Source organism: Pongo pygmaeus, chromosome 15 (assembly GCF_028885625.2).
Source record: "Pongo pygmaeus isolate AG05252 chromosome 15, NHGRI_mPonPyg2-v2.0_pri, whole genome shotgun sequence".
In the NCBI taxonomy this organism is placed as follows: domain Eukaryota; kingdom Metazoa; phylum Chordata; class Mammalia; order Primates; family Hominidae; genus Pongo; species Pongo pygmaeus.
Genome location: NC_072388.2, coordinates 32,932,886 through 32,957,532, shown reverse-complemented (window position 1 = coordinate 32,957,532; position 24,647 = coordinate 32,932,886). Strand labels below are relative to the sequence as shown.

Below are 24,647 nucleotides of genomic sequence, written 5' to 3'. Positions count from 1 at the left end.
AGTAGCATAATCATCAATATCTGTGTTTTAGGAGGAAAACTGGCAGCAGTATGTAAAATAGGAGAGAGTGATGGAAAATAGTAGAGACAGGAGAGTACTGCAAAGATGTAGACGAGAGTTGATGGTAATTGCTGTGAGAATTGGAAAAATTGGACTAATTAAAGAGGTATGGGCCGGGCGCAGTGGCTCACGCCTGTAATCCCAGCACTTTGGGAGGTCGAGGCGGGCAGATCACGAGGTCAGGAGATCAAGACCATCCTGGCTAACATGGTGAAACCCTGTCTCTACTAAAAATACAAAAAATTTAGCCGGGTGTGGTGGCACACACCTGTAGTCCCAGCTACTCGGGAGGCTGAGGCAGGAGAATGGCGTGAACCCTGGAGGTGGAGCTTACAGTGAGCCGAGATCGCACCACTGCACTCCAGCCTGGGCGACAGAGTGAGACTCTGTCTCAAAAAAAAAAAAAAAAAAAAAGAGATATAGAGGACAATCAATTGTAGAAGCCATAGGATTTGGTTGGATATGAGGAGTAAGGGAGATAAGGATTTCTTTTTTTCTTTTTTGAGACAGAGTCTTGCTCTGTTGCCCAGGCTGGAGTGCAGTGGTGCAATCTTGGCTCACTGCAACCTCTGCTTCCCAGGTTCAAGCGATTCTTTTGCCTCAGCCTCCCGAGTAGCTGGGATTACAGGCACGCACCACCACGCCCGGCTAATTTTTGTATTTTTAGTAGAGACGGGGTTTCACCATGTTGGCCAGGATGGTCTCGAACTCCTGACCTCAGGTGATCCGCCTGCCTTGGCCTCCCAAAGTGCTGGAATTACAGACGTGAGCCACAGCGCCCGGCCCCTAGAGTATGGATTTCAATGGGTTAAGGGTTTCTGGTCTGAACATCTGAAGATGCCTTTCCTTAACTGAATGCAAGCTGAGGAACGTGTGGATTCTAGGATTAAGTATGATTTTCTCCTGTTATTTGAAATGCCTGTGGATCCCGTGTGATGCTAACCACCTGGACAGTTAGAGTAGGTGTGGGGAAGTTTCTTCGAACAAAGGAAAGGAATATTTTTGTAATGAAAACAGCTCATTTTTATAGTTCGCAACCATCAGTGCCCCAAACTCTGAGGTAGTCATTACCCCGCCAGCGGTAAAAGCTTGATTATAGTCCCTGATTACTGACTGTGTGAAGGTCCTTGTTTCCAGCAACTTCCATAGGCAAAATGATATTAATTGTGATTCATTATTATGTGGCATAATACAAAGACCAGATGATGTATTATGGCTTCTGGAGGGTGCCTGCATCGTTTTTCGCTGGAGCCCTCGGGGCAGGGGAACTGGAGAGCTCCCTGGGTGACTTTTGGCCCTTCCCTGGTCAGAGCCCGCCAGCTGCGAGGTGCCCCCAGCCATGAGGTCTGGGTCTTCAGGCTCTCCCGACTTCGGTGCCTTGACCTTGGGCAGAGGGCCCTGTTAAACTTCCTGGTTCACTGACTCGAGCGTCCAGCGCCGGGGACGGGGCGGGCCGCCCTTAGGCCCCGCCCCCTCGCCTCCGCCTCTCCCCGCCCCGCCCCGCCCCGCTCCTGGCCGCCGGCTCCCTCCGGCAGCAGGAGGATCCGCGCCTGCGCCGGCCCTCGCCTCGGAGCAGCCATGATGGTGGGTGTTCTCCGCGGCGCCGAGTCCCGGGAGCGCGGTGGGGGCAGCGGGCGCGGGGCGGGCGCGGGGACCGCGCCAGCCTGGCACTAATGTCTCCCTTTGTGTCTCCCCCATCTCATCCTTTTCCCCGGCGCGCCGTGCCCGCCGACCCCACAGGAAGGCCTGGACGACGGCCCGGACTTCCTCTCAGAAGAGGACCGCGGAGTAAGTTCTGCCTCCCTTTCGCTCGCGGGACCCTCCCTCCCCATCCTGGGTCCACGGGTGTGGTACGGGGAGGGGTCCCCAGCCGCGCGGCACTCCCTCCCCGTAGTCCTCCTTTCGGTTTCCTCGCTGCACCGCGCCCCACCCTCCCGCAGCCCTTCCTCCCTAGGGGCCGCTCGGTTCCGATTCCCGGGGACCCGCGGCCGCTTTCTTGTTCCTCGCCGCTGTTCGGGCCTTCTGGTGGACCTCCACTCCCACCCGGGGCGGGGTGCAGGTGGCGAAGTGGAAGTGGAGGCAGGAGATGGAACGCCCCCACCCTCCCTCGCCACTTTGGGGCCATGAAAACCCATTCTCGGACCTTCCCAGCGGCACCCTCAATTTTCACCCGGTGTGGACATCTCGAACTTGCTCCCGCCCACCCTTCTGTCTCTCTCAAATAGTACAGGTGTAGTCTACATTACCATTTTGCAGGGATTTTTACAGTAGCCAAATCAACCCCTGTCCAGTGCCCTACTAGATTATGCAAAGTGCAGGTGGTCCATGGTATCTTTACTTTTTCTAACATCCAACAAATCCTGTCTTTGGCAGGATTTCCTTGGTGTTTTATTCCATACCTTTAGCTTCTTTGAGGTATATTGACAAATACTGTTGATAATTGTATACTTAAGGTATACATTATATTTTAATACACGAATACATTGTGAAATGAGTACCACAATCAACCTAACATATCCATCACCTCACCTAGTTACCAGTTTTTTTTTGTGAGAACATTTGAGATCTAAGCAAATTTCAAGTATGTACCCTTTGACCAACATCTGTGCTCCACCCCCTCACCCCCCACATACACACACCGCCAGGCCTTTGATAACCTCCGTTCTACCCTTGGTATTCTGAGGTTAGTTGCATTCTACTTCAGAAAGAGCCTTCCGGGCTCTGATTCCTCCTTCCAACCCCACTCTCCACCCCCTTTTTCCTTGGCTGAAGGGTGGTAATCTTTATAGTCCCTTGTACAAGTGAGCACTTGGAAAATGTTGATATATGATAATTACCATTCAGCAAGGTTCCATGGTTCCTTCACATTTCACAGCCTGCACTTCAGTTTTCCCTTTTGCTTTTTCTTATCCGTTTTAATGTGAGAGAGACATCTGTTAGTGCATATTTGGTAGGTGATAAAATACTGTGGGATGTTATTGCTGTTTGTAATAACAGATGAGGTAGCTAGTATGAACTGATGACTTTTATAAAGCTTTTATTTATTTATTTGGTTTTATGAGACAGTATCTCCCTTTGTTGCCCAGGCTGGAGTACAGTGGCATGGTTATAGCTCACTGCAGCCTTGACCTCCTGGGCTTAAGTGATCCTCCCAAATAGCTGGGACTACTGGCACGGGCCACCATGCCTAGCTGGGTTTTTGTTTGTTGGTTTTTTGAGACGGAGTCTTGCTCTGTCACCCAGACTGGAGTGCAGTAGCGCTATCTTGGCTCACTGCAAGCTCCGCCTCCCGGGTTCACGCCATTCTCCTGCCTCAGCCTCCCGAGTAGCTGGGACTACAGGCGCCTGCCACCACGCCTGGCTAATTTTTTGTATTTTTAGTAGAGACGGGGTTTCACCGTGTTATCCAGGATGGTCTCGATTTCCTGACCTCGTGATCTGCTTACCCCGGCCTCCCAAAGTGCTGGGATTATAGGCGTGAGCCACCACGCCTGGCCTGTTTGTTTTTATAGAGACAGGGTCTCACCATGTTGCCTAGGCCTGTGTCAAACTCCTGGGCTTAAGTGATCCTCCTGCGATTATAGGTGTGAGTTACTGTGCCCAGCCGAGCTTTTAAATAGTAAGAAAGATGGAGAAGGTGCTGCATACTTTTATAAACTAATTTCTCAGTGTAAACAAAGGCATTATTTAGAATTGCAGGTTAGAGCAAAAGCATCATATAGAATTACTAGTTGTTGGTAAGATTTTTAGTTTCGGCCAGGCACAATGGCTCACACCTGTAATCCCAGCATTTTGGGAGGCCGAGGCAAGAGGATTGTTTAAGGCAGGAATTCAAGATCAGCCTGGGCAACATAGCAACACCCCATCTCTACCTAAAATTTTTAAGACCAGGCATGGTGGCTCATGCCTGTAATCCCAGCACTTTGGGAGGCCGAAGTGAGTGGATCGCCTGAGGTCAGGAGTTCGAGACCAGCCTGACCAACATGGTGAAACCCTGTCTCTACTAAAAATACAAAAATTAGCTGGGCATGGTGGCACATGCCTGTAATTCCAGTTACTCCAGAGGCTGAGGCAGGAGAATCACTGGAACCTGGGAGCTGGAGGTTGCAGTGAGCCAAGATTGTGCCATTGCACTCCAGCCTGGGCAACAAGAGCAAAATTCCGTCTCAAAAAAAAAAAAGAAAAAAGAATTTTTTTTTTTTTTTTTTGAGACGGAGTCTCACTGTTTCACCCAGGCCGGAATGCCGGACTGCAGTGGTGCTATCTTGGCTCACTGCAAGCTCCGCCTCCCGGGTTCACGCCATTCTCCTGTCTCAGCCTCCCAACTAGCTGGGACTACAGGCGCCCGCCACCGCACCCAGCTAATTTTTTTTGTATTTTTAGTAGAGACGGGGTTTCACCGTGTTAGCCAGGATGGTCTCGATCTCCTGACCTCGTGATCCGCCCGCCTCTGCCTCCGAAAGTGCTGGGATTATAGGCATGAGCCAACGTGCCTGGCCAACAATTTTTTTTTTAAACTTAGGCAAGCTTGGTGGTATATATCTGTAGTCCTAGCTATTTGAGGGGCTGAGAGCTTGAGAACAGTGAGCTATGGCTTGAGAGAGCCAGGGTGACAGAGTGAGGTCCTGTCTCTAAAAAAATTTTAAAAATTGTATTTCGGGTTTTAAAATAGCGGAAACTAGCAGAGTTACTTAATGAAGTGAGAGGAGTTGATTATAGCACAATTAAACTGATTATTCTAAATATAAAGCATATGACCTTTAGATAACTTTATGTCCTATTTTTGGGGTCTACTAGCACAAGCAAACAGGATTTGCTTTCTTGGAGGATCTTAATAATGTTCAGTAAAAATACTAATTTTTCAGTATGTTGATGATGTGAAAAGTATTTTTTGGTGAATATTTGTGTTCATGGCTTTATGCCTTCAGAAAGATTTGCTCATGGAACTGGAAGCCCTTAAGTAATTTGTCCAGAAACTTTCTCTTTTTTTTTTTTTTTTGAGATGGAGTCTTGCTCTGTTGCCCAGGCTGGAGTGCAGTGGCGTGATCTCAGCTCAATGCAAGCTCCGCCTCCTGGGTTCATGCCATGCTATTCTCCTGCCTCAGCCTCCTGAGTAGCTGGGACTACAGGAGTGCGCGACTGTGCCCGGCTAATTTTTTGCATTTTTTTTTTTAGTAGAGGCGGGGTTTCACCTTGTTAGCCAGGATGGTCTAGATCTCCTGACCTTGTGATCTGCCCGCCTCGGCCTCCCAAAGTGCTGGGATTACAGGCGTGAGCCACCATGCCTGGCCCCGAAACTTTTTCATGTATTACAAAATTAAACGGAGAGGAAGACAAAAGAGCACACCTGACTGTGATGTTCTTATAGAATCCTGTAGATGAAAATTTTAATATGGAAATGGAAAAAAACATGAATTAGAACGCTTTTAGAACATCAGGATGGATATGTACACTTGCCCAGTTCTTCCTTATTTTTGTCCCGTGGAACTGGGTGAATCATAATAATTATATAATTATAGGTGGGCACAGCATAATCATTGTTTCATTATATTTATATTTCATTATATTTCATCATCCCTCTAAAGCCTTTAGTATCCCTCTTTTTCTAATGAGAAATCCGAACTTCAGAGAAACTAAGTTAGTAGTCTGAGGTCACACAGCAACAAATGGGAGAGCTGGACTTTAAAACACATTTCTGATATCAGAGCCACTGCACAGGTTTCTCAAAGTGGCCTTGAAATACTTGCATTAGAATTACCTGGGGCGTTTGAAAATCAGAATGAAAGTTTCTGGGTGTCACCTCCTCACTAAATCAGAATCTCTTAGGGTAGGGAATACACAGTATTGAAAATTGTTGGTCACACTTTGATCTCTTCAGCCCCACCTCTACATACGGGCAGATAACTGCATTTTTTTTTTTAAATTTTTTTGAGACAGGGTCTCGCTCTGTTGCCCAGGCTGGAGTGCAGTGGCGATCTTGGCTCAATGCAACCTCCACCTCCTGGGTTAAGGTGATTCTCCTGCCTCAGCCTCCTGAGTAGCTGGTATTATAGGTGCTCGCCACCACGCTTGGCTAATTTTTTTGTATTTTTAGTAGAGACAGGGTTTCACCATGTTGGCCAGGCTGGTCTCGAACTCCTGACCGCAGGGGATCTGCCCACCTCGGCCTCCCAAAGTGCTGGGATTACAGGCGTGAGCCACCGCACCCGGCCGATAACTGCTTTTTTGACAAGTGCCCAAGGAGTTTCTGTTTGTGCACTGAAGTTTGATTACTGCTGCACAAAGTTATCCTGCTATTTCCTCATTTTAGGAATAGAAATATCTGGCCTGTTTAAATTTCCTTACATTGTGTTTGTCCTGATAGAAATAGATTACCATAATTAGAACTTTTAGGCATTGCATTTTTAGTTTAGAGCATCTTGTTGAGCCTTTTAAGAAAGGGAGTTTTGGCCGGTCACAGTGGCTCACTCCTATAATCCCAACACTTTGGGAGGTGGAGGTGGGTGGATCACGAGGTCGGGAGTTCGAGACCAGCCTGACCAACATAGTGAAACCCTGTCCCTGCTAAAAATACAAAAAATTAGCTGGGCATGGTGGTGGGCACCTGTAATCCCACCTACTCGGGAGGCTGAGGCGGGAAAATCACTGGAACCCAGGAGGCGGAGGTTGCAGTGAGCTGAGAGCATGCCATTGCACTCCAGCCTGGGCAACGGTGCAAGACTCTGTCTCAAAAAGAAAAGGGAGTTTTGACAGAGAAAAAGCATGAAGTACATATTGATATGAGTTGCAAAGGGGACAGCACATTCAAAAATAAGAACTAGCCTTTCATGTAAAGCAGCAAGTAAGCAAATTTTTTTTTTTTTCTAGACGGAGCCTTGCTCTGTCGCTAGGCTGGAGTGCAGTGGTGCGACCTTGACTCACTGTAACCTCTGCCTCCCAGGTTCAAGCTATTCTCCTGCCTCAGCCTCCTGAGTAGCTGGGACTACAGGTGCACGCCACCACGCCCAGCTAATTTTTGTATTTTTAGTAGAGACGAGGTTTCACCATGTTGGCCAGGATGGTCTTGATCTCTTGACTTCATGATCCACCCTCCTCAGCCTCCCAAAGTGCTGGGATTACAGGTGTGAGCCACGGCGTCCAGCTACAAGTAAGCAAAATTAAAGTCAGTGTTTTTAAATAAATCTTTAAGCAGCCGTACATTTTCATCATGATATTTCTATTAGAACAGAACCTTAGCGCCCTAAGAAAACATTGTTTTGGCCAGGCGCAGTGTCTCATGCATGTAATCCCAGCACTTTGGGAGGCCGAGATGGGCAGATCACCTGAGGTCAGGAGTTAAAGACCTGCCTGGCCAACATGGTGAAACCCTGTCTCTACTAAAAATACAAAAATTAGCCAGACGTGATGGCTGGTGCCTGTGATCCCAGCTACTTGGGAGGCTGAGGCAGGAGAATCACTTGAACCCAGGAGGCAGAGGTTGCAGTGAGCCGAGACTGTGCCATTGCACTCCAGCCTGGGCGACAAGAGCGAAACTGTCTCAAAAAAAAAAAAAAAAAAAAAAGGAAAATATTGTTTTGTGAGAAATTTAAAAAGCAGGCTTCAAGAATACATAGTGTTGAAAAATATTGGCCACATTTTCATCTCTTTAGCCCTACCTCTGTATAATAGGTTTTTCTCCCCCAAATAAAGGACAGTAACATATTATTTAGTACACAAATGAGCCCTTTGAATTGGACACATTTTTTTTCTGATGTGCTTGTTAAATAAGAACAGTGCATGCCAGAGTGATGGCATGATTCTCTTTGCCCTTGATTTCAATTCTAAATAATATGTTTATTGTTTTCAAGAATTACTTCAGGTGGAGTAACTACTTGTTCTCCTGTACTCATAGCCTTGCTCCTACCTTTGTATTCCTTATCTTCATTAATAGCATCACTTTCCAGTTGTGCCGGCAAGAAACCTCTGAGTCATATCCTTCATCTTTATATCAGAACAGTCATTGAGGCCAGTTAATTTCCCCTTGGAAATGTTGTTTATCCCATCTTTCATGTGCTTGGTCCCATTTAAGCTCCTTGCTTCTTCCTGCTTGGATTGTAGCAGTACCTCTCGTTAGTCTCTGTCTTTAGTCTTTCTACTTTCCAATTCAGTCGTCAGATTACTTATATTACTAAAATGATTAAACCATATAGCACGTTAGTGAAAAGGACTTCCTTGGACCTCATTTTTTTGGGGGGTAAGGTCCAAATTCCTTAGGCTAACATTCAACTCTGTTCATAACCTTTTCTGACTGGCTTCATTTCTCAATATCCCCTCCCCCATATTCTTGTCTACTCCCGATTGCCCAAGTACGTCTACACTTGACTGTCTGTTTTATGCATGCATTTCAGTGTTTTTTTTTCCCCTCACCTTTTCTTTCACTTGAAATTCAACTTGAATTTGGCCCAGATGCTTGCATTTTGTTTCGCACCTGCACACTTTTTAGCTTAAACACATGCCACATTTATTGATAGTTATTTCACATAAAAATGTGACATATATTATGTTGGCTGAGGATCAAAAAGATCAATAAGACAAAGTTCCTGCCCTGAGACCATCACAGTGTAGTGAAGGAGATAGAGTTATAATCCCTTGCGATAAAGTGTATGGGAGTACAAAGTAAAAGTGTTCAACTTTAGGGGAAGGGGTAGTAGTAAAGACATAATGATAGTTACACTCTTACATAGCATTCACTTCATGTCAGGGACTTTCCGTATAAACTCAATTCTCAAATCCCTATGAAATACACCTACTGTTATTCCTATTTGGGAAAGGAAAACTGAGTTGCAGAGACATTAAATAACTTGCCCAAGGTCATACAGCCGTAGGAGCCGTGGTCAAAGAGGCAATCTAGCTCTAGGGCCTGGCTCTTAACCACTGTACTGTTGGCCTGCTTTCCAACAGGGAGGATGGCATGTGTTGGTAATTTGGTTCCTCCTGGAGCACCTGTTGTTACTGGAGCAGAGGTTGCAAAGGTACATGCAGCTAGTACAGACAGAGTATATAGTGCATAGTGAAAGACTCCAGGCAGTGGGAAGTACCGAGGAATTTTTTTTTTTTTTTTTGCTCTATTGCCCAGGCTGGAGTGCAGTGGCACGGTCTCGGCTCACTGCAAGCTCCGCCTCCCTGGTTCATGCCGTTCTCCTGCCTCAGCCTTCCAAGTAGCTGGGACTACAGGCGCCCGCCACCACGCCCGGCTAATTTCTTTTTGTATTTTTAGTAGAGATGGGGTGTCACGGTGTTAGCCAGGAAGGTCTCAATCTCCTGACCTCGTGATCCGCCCACCTCGGCCTCCCAAAGTGCTGGGATTACAGGTGTGAGCCACCGCTCCCGGCCAGTACTGAGGAATTTTAAGCTAGGAAAGACATGCCCAGGCCGGGTGCAGTGGCTCATGCCTGTAATCTCAGCACTTTGGGAGGCCAAGGTGGGCAGATCACCTGAGGTAAGGAGTTCAACACCAACCTGGCCAACGTGACGAAACCCCAACTGTACTAAAAATACAAAAAAAATTAGCCAGTGTGGTGGTGGGTGCCTGTAATCCCAGCTACTAGGGAAACTGAGGCAGGAGAATCACTTGAACCCAAGAGGCAGAGGTAGCAGTGAGCCAAGATCACGCCGCTGCACTCCAGCCTGGGCGATAAGAGCGAAACTCCATCTCAAAAAAAAAAAAAAAAAAAAGGAAAGACATGCCCAGGTGAAAAAGCATTATGGATTATTCTAATATAGAGGATAGATTGATGCTTCCTTTCAGAAAGCAAAGAAACCAGTTAACAGGCTAATACAACAGTCCAGATGAGAAATGACAAAGGTAGAACTAAGGCAGTGGAAGAGGGATGAAGGAAGGGATGTAGTAAAGAGATGTTTAGGAGACAGACAGGACATAGTGACTGAATAAGTAATACATGGGCTGGGCAAGGGAGGAGGAGAAAACATAGAATATAGGAAGGAAGAGCAGGATTAGAGGTTAGGTCATAAGTCTGGTTCCAGGTATGTTGGATTTAAAGTGCCTGTGAGGCATCTAACCCGCCCCCACCAAACTAGAATGTAAGATCTGTAAGGCTGAGGATTGTGTCTCTTCACTGCTGTCTCCCTAACATGTAGGACAGTGCTTGATACATTGAGGGCACTCAGTTGTTTAATAAGCGAATACATCCAGGTGGCTATGTCTAGTTGGTAACTTGAAATTCAGATTGGGAACTTAGAATAAAAAGTCTGAATTGGAGATATAATTAGGAATTATTAGTTGAGAATGGCTGATATTTCCAACATTAGCTAGCACCCAAGGGAAACCAGCATTTAAGTGCCGGAGCAAAGATGATTGCTTAATGGGGCTAAGAGGGATAGGAGGTGAATCAGAGGAGACTTCAGAAGTTGGGAGAAGCTGGCGCAGTGGCTCATGCCTATAATCCCAGCACTCTGAGAGGCCGAGGCAAGAGGATCACTTGAGCGCAGGAGTTTGAGACCAGTCTGTAGGGAGATCCTGTCTCTACAAAAACTAAAAATTAGCAGGGTGTGGTCACACATGCATTTAGTTCTAGCTACTTGGGAGGCTGAGGCGGGAAGATTGCCTGATCACAGGCTGTAATGAGCTATGATTGTACCACTGCATTCCAGCCTGGGTGACAGAGTGAGATGCCCATCACCTTTTTTTTTTTTTTTTTTTTTTTGAGGGAGAGTCTCACTTTATCACCCAGGTTGGAGTGCAGTGGCACCATCTCGACTCACTGCAACTTCTGCCTCCTGGATTCAAGCAGTTTCTTGTGTCTCAGCTTCCCGAGTAGCTGGGATTACAGGTGTGCACCACCATGCCCAACTAATTTTTGTATTTTTAGTAGACACAGGGTTTCTCCATGTTGCCCAGGCTGGTCTCAAACTCTTGGCCTCAAGTGATCCTCCTGCCTCAGCCTCCCAAAGTGCTGAGATTACAGGCGTGAGCCACCATGCCCGGCCCCATCTCCAGTTTTAAAAATAATGATTTTTTTTAAAAAAGTTGAGATAGTTTTAAGAAAGGAGTGGTCAGAATGATACCAAGGCAGAATACTGCAGAGAGGCCAAGAAGACTGAAAAATATCATTGGTTTGGAAATTAGGTACTCATGTAAAGAATTTTGTTTTTGTTTTTGTTTTTTGACATAGTCTTGCTCTGTTGCCCAGGCTGGCATGCAGTGGCACCATCACAGCTCACTGCAGCCTCGACCTCCTGGGGCTCAAGTGATCCTCCCACCTCAGCTTCCCAAGTAGTTGGGACTACAGGCGTGTGCCACCATGACCAGCTGTGAGGCAAAATTTATTTGTAAAAAGGTGTGTTGGTGGACCTGAGAGAATAAACAGCTGCTGGCATTTATTTCTCTGGGCTGGAGGAGGCAAGTTCACTTGTTGAGGGTGGGGTGTAATGTGGTAGTAAAAGTTGGAATTGTTGCTTCAGGGAATCAAAAGGGGAGCTGAGCAGAGTTGCACAGGACTGGACGGCTGAGTGGTTTTGAAAGAGCATATGCAATTTGGAGACCATTAATTTGAAATGAAACAGTACAAACAATGGTGACTTTTCTCTAGCCATACTCAGCAGCCCAAATGTAAACATTGAAGATTATATTGATCTTGAGGCCAGGTGGCTCATGCCTGTAATCCCAGCATTTGAGAGGCTAAGGTGGGAGGATCGCTTGAGCCCAGGAGTTCAAGTCTAGCTTGGGCAGCATAGTGAGACCTCATCTCTATAAAAAAATAAATAAATAAAAGATAAGTAGATCCTGAGTATGGGAATTTGTGAGCCAGGTATGGTAAAAGAGCAGTGAGAGTTGAAGGGACCAGCAGGAAAGGTATTGGAATGGCATTCGTGGAGTGGATTGGAAAAGGAGTGAAGCAGAGAGAGTGCTGACAGACTGGAAATAAATGGAAAGGTCACAGGACTGGAGGTGTTGATGAGGTTACATTGTACATGTGGTACAAGTGGTGGGGAGAAAGCAGGAAGCAGTTAATTTTATATTACATAAGATTGATTGTCTTCCTCATTGCAAACAGATTTCTTGAAGGCAGGGCTTTTTGTTCACTTTAAATCTTCCACAATACCTGGGACAGTTGTTTGCGTATAAGTGCTGAAAAAAAAGTTTACTAAATAGCCGCATATTACTGTATTGCCTAGTGTTTATATTTATTCTATCTCTCTCTCTCTATATATATATATGTATTTTTTTTGAGACAGAGTTGTGTTCTGTCACCGAGGCTGGAGTGCAGTGGTGCAATGTCAACTCACTGCAACCTCCACCTCCTGGGTTCAAGTGATCCTTCTGCCTCAGCCTCCCGAGTAGCAGGGACTACAGGTTTGCACCACTGCACCCAGCTAATTTTTGTATTATTAGTAGAGACGGGGTTTCACCATGTTGGCCAGGCTGGTCTTGGACTCCTGATCTCGTGATCTGCCCACCTTGGCCTCCCAAAGTGTTGGGATTGAAGGCATGAGCCACTGCGCCCGGCCAATCAAATTTTACTTCTATCATGGGGTTTTTAGTTGATCATACTGTAATTACCTGAAAATAGTTTTATAGCCCAGTTGTGGTTACCACCTTTTTTTCTTTCCTCTTCCCTCATTTACATTCCACAAATATTTGTCGAGAACTTCCACTGGGAATATAGCAATGAACAAAACAGACAAAAACCTATGTCTTCATGGAGCTGAATTACAGTCATGAAGAGACATTTTTAAAAAGTAAAGTATATTAGGTTTTGAATAAGCATTATGAAGAAAAATGAGGGAGGAGTAGGGATTTTTGGGCTGGGAGGGGAGGATGGTTTGAGCTGCACTCTTAGATAGGGTGGCTAGGAAAGGCCTTCCTGAGGAAGACTTAAGGACTTGAAGGAAGTGAGCTGTGCAGATACGTATCTGGGGGCAGAGTGTTCCAGGCAGAGGGAACCAGCAGGTGCAAAGACTCCCTGAAACGGCAGCATGTTTGTGTGTTCAAAAAAGAAGGAGGGCCAGGTGCACTGGCTCATACCTGTAATCCCAGCACTTGAGAGGCCAAGGTGGGTGGATCACCTGAGGTTGGGAGTTCGAGACCAGCCTGGCCAACATGGTGAAACCTCGTCTCTACTAAAAATACAAAAATTAGCTGGACATGGTGTCGCACGTCTGTAATTCCAGCTACTAGGGAGGCTGAGGCAGGAGAATTGCTTGAACCAGAGAGGCGGAGGTTGCAGTGAGCTGAGATCGCACCACTGTACTCCAGCCTTGGCGACAGAGCAAGACTCCATCCCCCCCCCGAAAAAGGAGGCCACATGGGAGGACTATAGTGAGCCAGAGGAATGGTAAATTAGATGATATCAGATGGAGATTTTATAGTGCCTGGTAGGCCACTGTAAGGTATTCAGCTTTTCTTCAAGTGGAAACTCCTTAGATTTTAAGCAGAGAAATGATTTCTAGTTTAATGATATCATAGTGGTGGCCCTGTAGGGAATAAATTTATGAGGGGCAAGGGCTGAAGTAAGAGATCAGTTGGAAGACTATTGTAAGAGTAAAAGTTATTTTCTTTCTTCCTTCCTCTTTGCCCCATCCCATCCACTCATCCATCTCTCTACATTTGCGTTGCTGTCAAAATATGAACAACTGACTTCTTAGGGATGTTCTAAGCTAGATACTTCATAGTACACTAGTCAGTATAGTAACTAGTAGTGAATGTCTTCCTAAGTCTTTTTTTTTTTTTTTTGGAGACGGAGTCTTGCTCTGTCCCCCAGGCTGGAGTGCAGTGGTGCAATCTCGGCTCACTGCAAGCTCTGCCTCCTGGGTTCAAGCGATTCTCCTGCCTCAGCCTCCCAAGTAGCTGGGACTACAGGTGCCCGCCACCACACCTGGCTTATTTTTTGTATTTTTAGTAGAGACAGGGTTTCACTGTGTTAGCCAGGATGGTCTTGATCTCCTGACCTCGTGATCTGCCTGCCTTGGCCTCCCAAAGTGCTGGAATTACAGACGTGAGCCACCGCGCCCGGCCCAAGTCTTTTTTTTTTTTGAGACAGGGTCTCACTCTGTCACCCAGGCTGGAATGCAGTGGCACAATCACAGCCCACTGCAGCCTCAGCCCCCTGAGTAGCTGGAACCACAGATGTGCACCATTACACCCAGGTAATTTTTAAATTTTTTATGGAGACAAGATCTCACTATGTTGCCCATGCTGGTCTCAAACTTCTGGCCACAAGTGATCCTTCTGCCTTGGCTTCCCAACGTACTGGTATTACAGGCATAAGCTACGGCGCCCAGCCTTTTACTAAGTAATTATATGTGGAACAACAGGTCACAGGTCAGGGTCTTTAAATTGTTCTTCTAATGATACTACATTTATGTAGTATCTAATGATACTTAATCCATATTTTTTTGTCATAATCTTTCTCTTGACCAGTGACACAAATGTTTAACCTAGTCAGCCTCTGACAAAAGACAGTCCAGTGTTTATTGTTCCAGAAAAAGATTAAGCCATTGAATGTAATCTAATTAGACATTTCTTCAAACTGAACTCACTAGTTGCAGAAAGTTGATTAAATTTTTTTTTTACCTGAGACAGTCTTGCTCTCTTGACCAGGCTGGAGTGCAGTGGTGCGATCTCGGCTCATTGCAGCCTCCGCCTCCTGGATTCAAGCAATTCTCCTGCCTCAGCCTCCTGAGTAGCTGGGATTACAGGCACCCACCACCACGCCCGGCTAATTTTTTTTTTTCTTTTTTGTATTTTTAGTAGAAACAAGGTTTCACCATGTTGGCCAGGCTGGTCTCAAATTCCTCACTTTGTGATCCTCCTGCTTCGGCCTCCCAAAGTGCCGGGATGACAAGCATGAGCCACCACACCCAGCCAATTAAACTTTTATGAAACACAAGTTGTTTGCTTGACTCCGGTCCTTAATAAAACCCTCTAAAATGATTGACTTTTTGCTAAACTGAGAAGAAAATCTGCCTGGACAATTTGTGTACATTTTATGTAATGAACACTAAATCTCACACCTGTAATCCCAGTGGTTTGGGAAGCCAAACGGGGTCAAGGGGTGGATCACTTGAACTCACGAGCTCAAGACCAGCCTGGGCAACATGGTGAGATCCCATCTCAAAATTAGCTGGGCATGGTGGTGTGAGCCTGTAGTCCCAGCTACCTGGAAGGCTGAGATGGAATGATTGCTTGAACCCAGGATTCAAGGTTAAAATGAGCTATGATTGTGCCACCGCATTCCAACCTGGGTAGCAGTGCAAGACTCTGTCTCTTTAAAATTAAAAAAATCTACAATATATTTTATCAGATTTAAGATGCAGTTGATTGAAAGACTTATCTTTTTTTTATGTACCACTAAGAAAAAAAAATGTTGCTAGTTAAATTGTAATTTGTCATCAATTGAAAGACATTCCTGGCTGGGCATGGTGGCTCACACCTGTAATCCCAGCACTTTGGGAGGCTGAAGCAGATGGATCATGAGGTCAGGGGATCGAGACCATCCTGGCCAACATTGTGAAACCCTGTCTCTACTAAAAATACGAAAATTAGCTGGGTGTGGTGGCACATACCTGTAATCCCAGCTACTTAGGAGGCTGAGGCAAGAGAATCACTTGAACCCGGGAGGTGGAGATTGCAGTGAGCCGTGATCAGATATGTTTTATAACATATCTGAAACATTCCTATTTCAGATATGTTATAAAAAAATATGCATCTAGAATTGATGAACCATGATAGCATGTTAACTTTTCAGTGATATTTTATACTGATGGTGGGGGGTGATTTTATTTTGGGGACTGGCTTTTCCATTATACATCTTGTTTATTATAAATAGGACTTAGGCCAGTCACAAGTCCTATTACAGGCTCACACCTGTAATCCTAACACTTTGGGAGGCCGAGGAGGGAGGGGATTGCTTAAGCCAGGAGTTTGACAGTATAACTGTGAGCAATGATTGCACCGCTACACTCCAGCCTGGGCAGCACAGCGAGACTCTGTCTCAAGGGAAAAAAAAAAAAAAAGAAAAGGAAAAGACAAATGGTAGATTGAGGTAATAGCTCTTAAGGCAATATATAAATGGATGACATGCTTTAATAAGGTATACAAGAGAGAATTTAGCCAGGTGCGGTGGCTTACGCCTATAATCCCAGCACTTTGGGAGGCCAAGGTGGGAGAATCACTTAAGCCCAGGAGGCCGAGAGCAGCCTGGGCAACATAGGGAGACCCTATCTCTTAAAAAATAATAATAATTAGCCAGATGTGGTGGTGTACACCTGTGGTCCCAATTGCTTAGGAGGCTGAGGCAGGAGGATCACTTAAGCCTGTGAGTATGGTAGGTGGATAGTACAGGGATATTTTATATAGATAAAAGTTACAATTTAAGAAACCAAGTGTTGTGCTATCAAAAAAAAAAAAACTAAACAATAAAGGGAAACAGTATATTTAGTATAGAAGGATAAGGAAATGGAAGAGAAAGAACTGTTTTAATAACTTGAAATAATCTTAAATTGGAAGAATAAATAACATCTTCTCAAATGTAGATATCTCTGAAAGGTATGCTTCCAAACTGATAGATCAGTAGTTAAAAAAAAAAATCTGAAAGCAAAAGTGTACATAGAGATAGGAAATCTGGAAAAAAAATTTTTGAAATAGGGTCTTACTATGTTAACTAGACTGGAGTGCAGTGGTGCAATCATAGCTCACTGCAACCTCAAACTCTTGATCTTCCTGCCTCAGCTTCCTGAGTAGCAGAGACTATAAATGTGGGCCACCATGCCCAGCTAATTGTTTTATTTTGTAGAGACAGGTCTTGCTATGTTGCCCAGTGGTCTTGCTGTGTTGCCCAGTGGTCTCAAACTCCTGGGCTCAAGCGATCCTCCCACCTTGGCCTCCCAAGATGCAGGGATTCCAGGTATGAGCCACCTTGGCTGGCCAAAATATTTCATATAAATATTAAGAACAACATATTAACAGCTGAGAGGAAATTTTGACAGAATATAAAGGCAAGGAAAATCCTGAAAATGTCTGCTGGTGTATTCAGTTAACACATTTTAAGGGCCTTTGCCTGACGTTCCTGTTTTGATAGGCCTGGGATTCTGTTTCTGGTTTTGGAGTTTTTTGGTTTTTTTTTTTTGAGACAGGGTCTCACTTTGTCACCCAGGCTGGAGTGCATTGGCAGTTTCTTGGCTCACTGCAGCCTCGACCTCCTGAGTTCAAGCAGTCCTGCTGTCTCAGCCCTCCAAGTAGCTGGGACTACAGGTGTGTCCCACCAGGCTGGGCTAATTTTTGTTTTGGTTATTGTTTTCAGTTTTTTTTAGAGACAGGGTTTTGCCATGTTGCCTAGATTGGTCTTGAACCCCTGAGCTCAAGTAATCCAATCGCCTCAGCCTCCCAAAGTGTTAGTATTACAGGTGTGAGCTGCCACACCCGGCCAGATTCTGTTTTTTTTTGTTTTTGTTTTTGTTTTGAGACGGAGTCTCGCTCTGTCTCCCAGACTGGAGTGCAGTGGCACCATCTCACCTCACTGCAACTTCCGCCTCCCAGGTTCAAGCAGTTCACTGCCTCAGCCTCCCGAGTAGCAGGGATTACAGGCATCTGCTATCAGGCCCAGCTAATTTTTGTATTTTTAGTAAGAGACGGGGTTTCACCATCTTGGCCACATTGGTCTTGAACTCCTGACCTCGTGATCCACTCACCTTGGCCTCCCGGAGTGCTGGTATTACAGGCGTGAGCCACCACATGCGGCCCCAGATTCTGTTTTGTTTTTTTTTTTTTTGAGATGGAGTCTCACTCTGTTGCCCAGGCTGGAGTGTAGTGGCGCTATCTTGGCTCACTACAAGCTCTGCCTCCCGGGTTCATGCCATTCTCCTGCCTCAGCCTCCGGAGTAGCTGGGACTACAGTCGCCCGCCACCACGCCTGGCTAATTTTTTTGTATTTTTAGTAGAGACGGGGTTTCACTGTGTTAGCCAGGATGGTCTCGATCTCCTGACCTCGTGATCCGCCCGCCTCGGCCTCCCTAAGTGCTGGGATTACAGGTGTGAGCCACCACGCCCGGCCAGATTCTGTATTTTTAACAAGCAGTCAGGTTGATTCTTATTAGATGTATTTTGGAAGTGCTAGACTAAGCAATGAAAACGTAAGAAGTGGAGAAATGCTACAGTTATTCCAGAACCTGTATGATAAATGAACTAGTTTCCTGTGGCTGCTGTAACAAGTTACCACAAACTTGATGGCTTAAAACTACATAAATTTATTCTCTCACAGTTCTGAAGGCCGGAAGTCAGAAATCAGTATCACTGAGCTGAAGTCAGAGAAGTCAGGATATCAATCTGGCAGGGCCAGCTCTCCCTCTGGAGGCTCTAGGGAAGAATTCCCTGCCTCCTCCAGCTTTCAGTGGCTGCCAGCAGCAGCAGTCCTTGGTTTGTGGCTGCATTACTCTAATCTGCCTCTATGGTCACGTGACCTTCTCATTAGTTACTGGAGTATTTTTTTCTGTGTCTTTTTTTTTTTTTTGGATAGAGTCTCACTCTGTCACTGGAGTGTAGTGGCATGATCTTGGCTCACTGCCAGCTCCACCTCCCAGGTTCACACCGTTCTCCTGCCTCAGCCTCCCGAGTAGCTGGGATTATAGGCGTGCGCCACCACACCTGGCTAATTTTATATTTTTAGTAGAGATGGGGCTTCTCCACGTTGGTCAGGCTGGTCTTGAACTCCCCACCTCAGGTGATCCGCCTGCGTCGGCCTCCCAAAGTGCTGGGATTACAGGCGTGAGCCACCAGCGGTGCCTGGCCTCTGCCTTTTATATATAAGATAACGTCCTGACTCGGCGTGGTGGCTCACGCCTGTAATCCCAACACTTTGGGAGGCTGAGGCGGGTGGATCACCTGAGGTCAGGAGTTGAAGACCAGACTGGCTAACATGGCAAAACCCTATCTCTACTAAAAATACAAAAATTAGCTGGGCCCAGTTGTACATGCCTGTAGTCCTAGCTACTCAGGAGGTTGAGGCAGGAGAATCACTTGAACATGGGAGGCGGAGGTTGTAGTGAGCCAAGATGGAGCCACTGCACTCCAACCTCATGGGACAAAGTGAGACTCCATCTCAAAAAAAGATGCGATTGTCTTTAGGGCCCACCTGGATAATCCAGGATAATCTCAAAATCCCCATCTCAAAATCCATAATTGAATGACATCTGCAAAGTCATTTATTGGCATATAAGGTAACATTTACAGCTCCTAGGAATTTGGATGTAGATACCTCCTGGGGAGCCATTATTCAGCCTACCACAATAAACATCTTAAAAGTGGCCTGGCCTGGCTCAGTGGCTCACGTCTGTAATCCCAGCATTTTGGGAGGCCAAGGTGAAAGGATTGCCTGAGCTCAGGAGTTCAAGACCAGCCTGGGCGACATAGCAAGACCCTGTCTCTGTTTAAAAAAACAAAAAGTAGCCTGAATGTGATTAAAGGAAAAAAGGAGGCCAGGCATGGTGGCTCACGCCTGTAATCCCAGCACTTTGGGAGGCTGAGGCGGGCGGATCACAAGGTCAGGAGATGGAGACCATCCTGGCTAACACGGTGAAACCCCGTCTCTACTAAAAAAATACAAAAAATGAGCCAGGTGTGGTGGTGGGCGCCTGTAGTCCCAGCTACTCCGGAGGCTGAGGCAGGAGAATGGTGTGAACCCAGGAGGCAAAGCTTGCAGTGAGCCGAGATTGCGCCAGCCTGGGTGACAGAGCGAGACTGCATCTCCAAAAAAGAAAAAAGGAAACAGGTTTCTTTTTTTTTCTTTGAGACGGAGTCTTACTCTTTCACCAGGCTGGAGTGCAGTGGCACGATCTCTGCTCAGTGCAACCTATGCCTCCCAAGTAGCTGGGATTACAGGTGCACGCCACCATGCCCAGCTAATTTTGGTATTTTTAGTAGAGATGGGGTTTCACCATGTTGACCAGTATGGTGTCAATCTCTTGACCTCATGATCCACCTGCCTCGGCCTCTCAAAGTGCTGGGATTATAGGTGTGAGCCACCGCACCTGGCTTCCCCCTCCTTTTTTTTTTTTGAGACAGGGTTTGGCTCTATTGCCCAGGCTGGAGTGCAGTGGCATGATCTCAGCTCACTGCAACCTCCACCTCTTGGGCTCAAGCCATTCCCCACACCTCAGCCTCCCAAGTAGCTGGGACTACAGGTGTGCAACATGTGCCCGGCTAACTTTTGTATTTTTTGTAGAGATGGGGTTTCACCGTGTTGGCCAGGCTAGTCTCAGATTCCTGAGCTCAAGCAATTCGAATGCCAAGGTGGGTGGATCACTTGAGGTCAGGAGTTCAAGACCAGCCTGGCCAACATGGCAAAACCCCTTCTCTACCAAAAACTACAAAAATAGCTGGATGTGGGGGCGCACGCCTGTAATCCCAGCTACTCAGGAGGCTGAGGTGGGAGAATCACTTGAACCCGGGAGGCACAGGTTGAAGTGAACAGAGATCACCACCGCACTCCAACCTGGGTAACAGAGTGAGACCCTGTCTCAAAAACAGAAAATAAAATTATATATATATATATATACATATACACACGTATATATATTTGAAATCATTGAGTAAACAATTTTGTATTTGCATTCAGCGTTTTGTTCATTTACAATATAATTAAAATTTGAGATACTAATGACCAGGTGAGATTCTCTAAGTCCTAGGTTTTACAACTAGAGTACCATCTTTGAAACAATCTATTTCATGTCTTTGCAGCTAGCTAAGACTTATCTTTGAGTGTTTTGACTCTTTCGTAAGTCTCAAAATTACCCAAACAAGTTACAGTATTTATTGTTTAAAGAGTAAGAAAAACAGATGAAGTTTAAAAATTATAAGTAGAAGAGTCTTATAGATGAGAAAGTGGAAGCACTAAATAGGGAATATATTTATTTCTTCAAATGTAGTTTATGGAGTTACTTATTGAGTACTTACTGTATGCTAGTATTTTTCTTAGCACTTTACATTAATATATTTAATTATATTTGATAGTTTCATTGTATATTCCTGAATATAGAGAGGCAGGAGTTAAAATTGTTGCTTGATAGTCTTTTTATAATTTTTCTTGTGCTTCAAGGCAGACACGTTCCTTAATTTTAGAGCACTTGAGCTTAGAGGGACCACTTTCTTGGAAAATAGGTTTGTTTTTTGTTTTCTTTTTTTGAGACAGGTTTTTCTTTTTTTTTTTTGAGATGGTTTTGCTCTGTCGTCCAGGCTGGAGAGCAGTGGCACAATTACTGCTCACTGTAGCCTTGACCTAGGCTCAAGCAAGCCTCCTGCCTCAGCCTCCCGTGTACTGAGACCACAGGTGTGCACCACCATATCTGGCTATTTTCTTTTTTCTTTTTTTTTTTTCTTCAATTTTTGTAGACAGGGTCTTGTTATGTTTCCCAGGGTGGTCCTGAATTCCTGGGCTCAGTCAGTCCTGCTGCCTCAGCCTCCTGAAGTGCTGGGATTATAGATGTGAGCCATCACATCTGGCTGAAAAGTTTTCTTTTTGAAATAAACTGTAACTAAACTATAATAAATCATGACTAGCTCAGTGACTTACATAAAGCAGAATATAGTTGAATACTATAAAATGAAAATTCTAGAATTGAATACTATAGAATTAAGGTAATAGCGTATTCCAAAGCAGCTGCTTCAAAATGTATATAATATGTATGTTAAATGGACATGAGTACCTGTTTAGACTTAATAATCTTTTGTTATTTTTGTTTTGTTTTTGCATTGCCTTGTCTGAGAGAAAAAATGAAATTATATAAAAGCACATGATTTTCATTAAGATACTGGTTTTCTTTTTCTAGCTTAAAGCAATAAATGTAGATCTTCAAAGTGATGCTGCTCTGCAGGTGGACATTTCTGATGCTCTTAGTGAGCGGGATAAAGTAAAATTCACTGTTCACACAAAGGTAAATGTGATTTTGTACTTTCTATTGTTTTAGCCATTTATTATACTACATATGTGATATGTTGACCGGGACTTGGGTTTTAAACATAATTGGAAAGAGACTATTTTAACAAAAATAGGTATAGGAAAATGTACTTTTTTTAGATTAATATTCTGAGAATCAGAACCTAGAGAGAAGGCAAATTTAATTTTTTTCCAAATTTTTCTTAGTATCTTTTACCATTCTTGTTACTTTCAATTTCACTGTTCTTTCTGTTAGTCAAATTACTGTCTTACAAATAATTATTATTACTATTTTTTTTTGAGACGGAGTCTCTGTCGTCCAGGCTGGAGTGCAGTGGCGTGATCCTGGCTCACTCACTGCAACCTCCGCCTCCTGGGTTCAAGCAATTCTCCTGTCTCGGCCTCCTAAGTAGCTGGGACTACAGGCACAAGCCACCACGCCCGGCTAATTTTTGTATTTTTAGTAGAGACGCGGTTTCACCTTATTGATCAGGGTGGTCTCGAACTCCTGACCTCAGGTGATCCGCCCGCCTTGGCCTCCCAAAGTACTGGGGTTACAGCTGTGAGGCACCATGCCCGGCCACAAATTATTATTTTTATTAGATTTCAGTTCTTGAGCACATTTTCAGATTGCAGATTTCTTTCCGTTGTTTGAATAGTTGAGTTTGATATATATTAATGACATAACTTTTAAGTAACTGTAGCAGTACAATATAATAAGTCTGTAAACTTACTTTCCCGACAATCCGAAGATAATTTTGTCCAGATAGCTCAAGAGTTTTATGATAGACTTTAAAGGGCACTAATAGTCTTGATATAAGACGAATTTTTTTAAATGATAGAAAATATTTATTAAAAACTTTTTAAGGCCTGACACAGTGGCTCATACCTGTAATCCCAACACTTTGGGAGGCCGAGGCAGGATGATCACTTGAGTCCAAGAGTTCAAGACCAGCCTGGGCATCTTAGTGAGACCTCATCTTTACAAAAAGTCAAATTAGCCAGGTGTGGTGGTTTGTACCTGTAGTCCCAGCTACTCGGAGGCTGAGGTGGGAGGATTGCTTGAGCCTGGGAGGTTGAGGCTGCAGTGAGCCGAGATTGTTCCACTGCACTTTAGCCTGGTGGCAGAGCAAGACCCAGTTTCAAAAAACTTTTTAGTGTAAATTTGATTTTTATTCAAGAAAATCTCTATCTTTACAGAGTTCATTGCCAAATTTTAAACAAAACGAGTTTTCAGTTGTTCGGCAACATGAGGAATTTATCTGGCTTCATGATTCCTTTGTTGAAAATGAAGACTATGCAGGTTATATCGTAAGTATTGAGACTCCATTTTAATTCCATTTTCTAGGAGGTTTTAGGTACTTCATTGTGTTTTGGAATCTTGTTTAGCATTTTTTGTGAACTGTTGTTCTGTTCTGTTTTGTTTTGTTTTTGAGATGGAGTCTCACTCTGTTGCCCAGGCTGGAGTGTAGTGACACAGTCTCGGCTCACTGCAACCTCTGCCTCCTGGGTTCAAGCAATTCTCCTGCCTCAGCCTCCCAAGTAGCTGGGATTACAATAATGCACCAACACACCCAGCTAATTTTTGCATTTTTAGTAGAGACAGGGTTTCACCATGTTGGCCAGGCTAGTCTTGAACTCCTGACCTCAGATGATTCGCCCACCTTGGCCTCCCAAAGTGCTGAGATTACAGGCGTGAGCCACCATGCCTGGCCCTGTTATGGTTTTTAGAGACAGAGTCTCACTCGTGTCGCTCAGGCCAGAGTGCAATGGTGTGATCTTTGTTCATTGCAACCTCTGCCTCCTGGATTCAGGCGATTCCCCTGCCTCAGTCTCCTGAGTAGCTGGGATTACAGGCACCCACCACCATGCCCGGCTAATTTTTTTTTGTTTTTTAAGTAGAGACGGGATTTCACCATGTTGGCCAGGCTGGTCTCGAACTCCTGACCTCAGGTGATTCCCCCTGCCTCGGCCTCCCAAAGTTCTGGGATTACAGGCATGAGCCGCCACACTCAGCCTGATATGTGTTTTTAAATTGTCAGTTTTGAAACATGTTTGGTTACCACCTTTTATCCTGAAGTGTTTTCTTAGGGGATGTGGGGTATGTTATGTTCCCTCATTTAAACTTAATTTCTTACCGTTTGTTAGAATTGAAATGGGCTTGTCCTAGGAATTAAGGAGATGTTACAAACCATACTGGTTTTAAAACCATGGTTGGGGCTGGGCACGGTAGCTCATGCCTGTAATCCCAGCACTTTAGGAGGCCGAGGCGGGTGGATCATGAGGTCAGGAGTCAAGACCAGCCTGGCCAAGATGGTAAAACCTCATCTCTACTAAAAATATTTTTAAAAATTAGCCAGGCGTTGTGGCAGGTGCCTGTAATCCCAGATACTCGGAAGGCTGAGGCAGAATTAATTGAACCTGGGAGGCAGAGGTTGCAGTGAGTCAAGATCCCACCACTGCACTCCAGCCTGTGTGACAGAGCGAGCCTCCATCTCAAAAAATTAAAAAAAAAAAACATAGTTGGACAGATACTTAAGAGTTGGAAGTCTCGGCCGGCTACGGTGGCTCACGCCTGTAGTCCCAGCACTTCAGGAGGCCGAGGCGGGTGGATCACCTGAGGTCAGGAGTTTGAGACCAACCTGACCAACGTGGAGAAAC

The 24,647-nt window shown here is 45.1% G+C and overlaps 1 protein-coding gene across 10 annotated transcripts in view; it reads left to right on the top strand.

The window, feature by feature from the left end:
• SNX6 (sorting nexin 6) overlaps positions 1-24,647 on the top strand; it is an 87,131-nt gene that overhangs the window by 19,030 nt on the left and 43,454 nt on the right. For 2 of the 10 annotated variants that reach the window (XR_010123693.1, XM_063651539.1), the window contains exons 1-5: positions 1,579-1,644; positions 1,801-1,848; positions 16,854-16,964; positions 21,880-21,984; positions 23,187-23,297. Coding sequence is in view for 7 of the 10 variants with exons in the window: in XM_063651539.1 (XP_063507609.1) it covers positions 1,639-1,644; positions 1,801-1,848; positions 16,854-16,964; positions 21,880-21,984; positions 23,187-23,297 (381 nt within the window). In the remaining 3 variants the exon portion in view is untranslated. Of the gene's footprint in view, positions 1-1,156; positions 1,645-1,800; positions 1,849-16,853; positions 16,965-20,276; positions 20,345-21,879; positions 21,985-23,186; positions 23,298-24,647 lie in introns of those variants that run through there. The other 8 variants (XM_063651541.1, XM_063651542.1, XM_063651536.1 and 5 more) reach the window with 7 other exon arrangements.